We start from the raw sequence: 6131 nt of genomic DNA on the forward strand, positions 1-6131 counted from the left end.
AGCTGTGTCCACAAGTCCATTTTTTACATCTGCATCTCTATTCCTGCCTTGCAAATAGGCTCATCAGTACCATGTCCTTGAGCTTTTAAGAGATCACTGGAAAGGATGAAGATATGGGACAGATGAAAGATGGACCCAGTCAAGACAGGACCTGTCATGCTGCTTTGGGAATCAGAAAATAACTCTAATGCACCTATTTTGTCTCACTTCTTTCTGCAGATAACATCTTGTAAGGAATGACTACTTTAAATCATTCTTCAGTGAGTGAATTTATCCTTGAAGGGTTAACAAAACGCCCAGAGCTTCAGTTGCCACTCTTCCTCCTGTTCCTTGGAATCTATGTAGTCACCGTGGTGGGGAACCTGGGCATGATCTTCTTAATCGCTATCAGTTCTCAACTTCACTCTCCAATGTACTATTTTCTCAGCCATTTGTCATTCATTGACCTCTGCTACTCCTCTGTCATTACTCCAAAGATGCTGGTGAGTTTTGTGTTAGAGAAGAATGTTATTTCCTTCCAGGAATGCATGGCTCAGCTTTACTTCTTCCTTATTTTTGTAATAGCAGAAGGTTATCTTCTGACTGCCATGGCATATGATCGTTACGTTGCAATCTGCAGCCCACTGCTTTACAATATTATCATGTCCCACAGGGTCTGTTCCATAATGATGGGTGTAGTATATTCACTGGGCTTGTTTGGGGCCACCGTTCATACTACCCACATGTCAATGTTGTCCTTCTGTGGGTCTCATGTTATCAGTCATTATTTTTGTGATATTCTTCCCTTGTTGAGTCTCTCCTGCTCCAGCACCCATGTTAATGAGATACTATTGTTTATTATTGGAGGAGTTAATACCTTGGCACCGACACTGGCTGTACTCATCTCTTATGCTTTCATCTTCTCTAGTATCCTCCATATTCACTCCATCAAGGGAAGGTCCAAAGCCTTTGGCACTTGTAGCTCCCATCTCATGGCTGTGGTTATCTTTTTCGGGTCTATAACATTCATGTATTTCAAGCCTCCTTTGAGCAATACTATGGAGCAGGAGAAAGTGTCCTCCATATTCTACACCACCGTGATCCCCATGCTGAACCCCTTGATCTACAGTTTAAGGAACAAGGATGTGAAGAATGCACTGAGGAAGGTGCTTAGGGGAAAGTAGTCACCCCAACAAAGGAAATTTCGGCAGAGAGGAAGAAGTGAACCAGATGAAATGTTGTCATGAGCTCTGTGTTATTTCTTTTCTTCCTCTAGAGACAAAATTCACTGTTAGTTACAAAATATATATTTGTATTTGAGAATGTTTGAGGCATTTTAGTCATTTTTATCAAATGATAAGCTTTTCTCATAGCCAATATAATATTTGGAAATTTTACTTGTATTCAAGGAACAGGATTTGGCGGAAGAGGGAGGACAAGTGAACAAAAACAAAAACAAAAATATGTTAAAGATATTAATTTTGAAAGTGCTTGGTAAATAAGAAGTGGGTTCAGGGTTGTATTTGAAAAAAGATGATGTTAACTGATTCAATATCTTGAAGGGCAGGAAGAGAGGTATTTTTAAACTTCCAAGGGAAGATTTCTTTTTTCTATCCCCAAGCCATTATAGTGAAATATTGAGAATATTGATATCATGACAGAGCTGTGAGGATGCAGTACTTATAGCAAAGAACCACACATAGGTGGATTGTGGTGTGTGTGTGTGGGGGGGGGGGGGTGCGGAGAATAGCTTTAGGGTGAAGAGGTGAGGGTAAGAGATGTCAGAGTTAGCCTAGTCTTATCATATTCAGTAAGATCAATTATAACTAATCTAAAATCTCACATTGCCTTTCTTTGGAGGCTATCACTTAAGCCATAACTAGCCATTAGAAGTCTAATAGAGTGTGGTTCCAACTTGTGGAGTTTAACTTACTATTCTGAATTAGAATAACTAGTTTAATGAGGGCAATGCTATTTCTTTTCTCCTGGAATTGTATATAGCTTCTTCCCACCCACCCTCTGTATGAATCATAGTGTTGTTTTGTTGGTTTGTTTGTTTTTATCACCTTGTGGCTTTGCCTGTGTCCACCATTTCCCTCTGGTGCAGGAACCCAGCCCTCTTGGAGATCAGAAACACAGCCTCCTTGGTGGGTCCTTGCCCTGAGACATCATTTTGGGCATTAGTGCCTAACTTCCATCTTACTCTACTCTTAAGTATGGGGGTCTTAGAAGTATGTGCATGAAGTGGCTGGGGGTCTAGCTAAATGATTTTTTTGTCTTTGTTCAATGACTTGAATAAGAATATTGGAAAACTTTTAATTAGGTTTGCCATTAACCTTCATTAAGTATGAAGTCATAACAACTAATTAGTGGATGAAGCAATGATGATTCTTAAAGACCTCCAGAGGCTGGAATGATGAGCACAATTAATGAGTTAAAATGTACATGGATAATATAAAATTTATACTTTTACCAAATTGATGAGTGAAAAAGACTGGTTAACTGTAGAGAATTAAGAACTTTTGATGACAATAGAGTCAATAAATTAAGAGTACAGCTTCTTTAAAGTTAATGTTACCTTGGCTGCAATAGCTGTATTTTAGCAGAGTAAGAAAACTTCAAAAAAATCATTTGCACTATAATGATTAGAATACTTCCATTTGAATGTAATTCATTCAGTGGATATCACTTTTCAAAGGCCATTGGCTCCTTTTGCATTCTGAGGTCTATGGGCATGATGAATAAGGGACTTGTAATCATACATCCATTCCTATATTCATTCTCTTGGTTATTCATATAGCAAATATTGCAGTATATACCTAGTGTTATTCCTCATACTGGTGATAATGAGATAAATAAAAACACAGAAGTCCTTACCTTCATTAGATTTAGGTTTTGGTATCAAAGAAAGAAAATAAATAAGGATACATATATGTAATGTAGTAGGTCACAAAATACTTTTTTAATAAATCAGGTAAGGCAAGAGAATATGGGTGGGGGGATGCTTAGATTCAAAAAAGAAAAAAAGGGCAGAAGTATGGTTGTGAAACTTGTGGTAGTTTTTGCCACAAGGCATAACTAGGCTTTGAGGAAGAAAGTTGCAGAGAGTCACATTTTTTTAAAACAATTTAAGAAAGCCTTTTTCTCAAATTTCTCATTTCCATACCATCACCATTTGTAAGTGTGCCTCCAGCCTCCGTATGCTCATTTCCTGGCCTGAAAACAGCTTATATCTAAGAAGGCGAAATTTGGGGTGTGGGGGCATCTTTCTCTCAAGGAAATACAGCAAATCTTTGTTTTGGGCCTTCTATTAGTTCCCTGTGGCTACTGTAATGAGTTACCATGTGAAAAAGAAAGTGAAAATATTAGTTGCTCACTTGTGTCCTACTGTTTTGTCAACCCATGGACAGTAGCCCACCAGGCTGTCCTGTCCATGAGATTTCCCAGGCACGAGTACCGGAGTGGGTTGACATTTTCTTCTCCAGGGGATCTTCCCTACCCAGGGATCCAACCCAGGTGTCTGTCTGAACCACCAGGGAAGCCCAATAAGTTACCATAACGGAACTTTATTCTCTCATATTTCTGTAGGTCAGACATCCAAAAATCACATTGAGTGGACAAGAGCCTAGTTCCCCCTAGAGGCTCTAGGGAGAATCCGATCCTTATCTCTTCTGGCTTCTGGTGGAATTCCTTGGCTTGTGACTGCATCACCATAATCTCTGATTGGTTACATCACTGACTCCTGTTTGGTGTGAAATCGCCCTTTGCTTCCCTCTTATAAGCATGTGCTTGATTGTGTTTAGGACCCTCTGGATAATCCATTGCACTCTCCCCATCTCAAGATCTTAATTTAGTCACATCTGCACAGTCTGTTGTGACCCTAAAATGTAGCACCCATAGGTTCCAGGGTTTAGGAAGCAGACATCTTTGGGGAGATATTTTTTCAGCTTATCACAGGCCCATGGTAAAACAAGGACCTATGAGATTAATTTAGAATTGTGTGTATCCTCTAGGCTTCTCAGATAGCTTGTCTTAGGCAACAGAATGAAAAAAAAAAAATGACTGAAAGTACAAGACATAAAGCCATAAAATATTACTGTAACTCTTTCAGGACATGTATCTAGATACCTGGAAAAAGGATATTCATTGAGTCCAAGTTATTATCAAGGCCTGTGGATATAAAAAAAGCAATGTCTTTGTTTTATGTTCTACACCCTGGAGGCTCACTAGAGGCATTCATAGCTTTTTCATATCTGTCATTTAAAACAAACTCCAGTACTTTAGTCAGCCACAATGATCTCACTTATCTTTTCTGAGGGTTTGGCTCCTTGGATTGATTTAAAGTGGAGTGTCTTTCACATTATATAATCATTTGTATTTCACTCAGACTGGTTCTAAGCTGGCAGAAACAGATCCTATACAATATGGTTAGTCAACAAATCTACCTCCACCACTGCCTACATACAGAATAATTTTTCCCATTTATATGGGTGAGAAAGAAGAACAGATATGAGTGGCAGGAGAAAGTGAGTCTCAGAGAATTCTAGGCACTTCCTCAGGTCAATTATTTTGACCAAATGGACAGTATATATGTAAAATGCTTAGTTATAAGCGTCTGTGAACAGTGGTACTAATTGTAAAACTAGGAAGAGCAGTTGTAGTCAGTGATATTATTGTTATTATTGGAACAGGTTTGGAACAAGACAATGAAAACACTATTGAACAAATCCAACTCTGAATCAACTGTATTGATACATCATTTACGTGTAAACTTTGCTAGAGATCCTTGGATGCTTTACAAATGGACTTCATTAGAGAAGGGAGTTCAGTGGTAAAACCCTGGTATTTCTGTAAAGCCTAGAACAGAAAAGCTGAGGTGGCCCTTAAACGCTTCCGTTGTCTTTGATCGTGGTGAGATGGTTGGATGGCATCATCAATTCAATGGATATGAGTTTGAGCAAACTCCAGGAGATAGTGAAGGACAGGGAAACCTGGCGTTCTGCAGTCCATGTGATTTCAAAGGGTCAGACAGGCCCGAGTGACTGAAGAGCAGCAACTAAGTCGCTAAGAACACATGCCACAATTATCCTAGAACAAGAAGAGCGTTGGAAAGGCTTAATAAATGAAAATGGATTTAGGTTGCTCAAGCCATTTAAAGATATTAACTCCTGTCACAGGAAACAGTATCAGAGCAGACACAGAACCATCATTGCATTTTGGTAATTAAAGATGAGTTCGGGGGGAAGATTCATGGAAAATACGTCTTGGGCTCCCAGGAGATTTCTGACCTGTATAAGGCTCTGAGTCCTTAGATAGGAAGGGCAGACAAGACTTTTGTCCATATTACCAAACTCTGCGGTTCACAGCATTTGACCTCTAGAGGGCTGCCACATTTTTAGTTTGGCAGAAGTGCTGTGCTTAGTCGCTCAGTCGTGTCCCGCTCTTTGCAACCCATGGACTTTAGTCTGCCGGGCTCCTCTGTCCATGGGATTTTTCAGGCAAGAAAACTGGAGTGGGTTGCTATTTACTCCTCCAGGGGATCTTCCCTACCCAGAGATCAAAACTGCATCTCCTGTGTCTCCTGAATTGCAGGTGGATTCTTTACCCTCTGAACTATACTCATTCAAACAGAATAAGCAAATAACCAAGAAATATAACTATAATTTACTGTCAGCATCATATCATATAATTAAATAGTATTTGGAATCCCAACCACAATAAAAATAAAATGGATATGATAACTCCCCTTCCCCCCAAAAAGAGGAATATTTGTACGCCCATGTTCATAGCATTATTCACAACAGTTGAAAGTTGGAAGCAACCCAGGTTCTATTATCAAATGAGTAAACAAAATGTGATATATACATACAATAAAAAATTGTTTGGCCTTAAGAAAGAAATTATAACTCTCACCGTAACATGGGTGAACCTTGAGGAGAATATGCTTAGTGAAATAAGCTGGACGTAAAAGGAGAAAAACATTATGATTTTTCTTATATGTAGTATCTAGTGTAGTCAAATTTATAGAGACTGAAAGAAATGTGGTTACCAGGACCTGGGGAGAGAAAGAATGGGAAGTTATTGTTTAATGAGTATAGTTTCAACTTCTGGGGATGATGGTGATGATGATTGAGTGACAATGTGAATGTACT

At 39.0% G+C, this 6131-nt stretch overlaps 1 protein-coding gene across 1 annotated transcript; it reads left to right on the forward strand.

The window, feature by feature from the left end:
- The first annotated feature begins 227 nt into the window (after nucleotides 1–227).
- LOC122705011 (olfactory receptor 8D2) lies at nucleotides 228–1163 on the forward strand. Its single transcript, XM_043920199.1, has one exon. The coding sequence runs from the start codon at nucleotides 237–239 to the stop codon at nucleotides 1161–1163; it is 927 nt and encodes a 308-aa protein (XP_043776134.1). The 5' UTR covers nucleotides 228–236.
- The last annotated feature ends 4968 nt before the right edge of the window (nucleotides 1164–6131 follow it).

This window comes from Cervus elaphus, chromosome 2, assembly GCF_910594005.1.
Source record: "Cervus elaphus chromosome 2, mCerEla1.1, whole genome shotgun sequence".
NCBI classification, from domain to species: domain Eukaryota; kingdom Metazoa; phylum Chordata; class Mammalia; order Artiodactyla; family Cervidae; genus Cervus; species Cervus elaphus.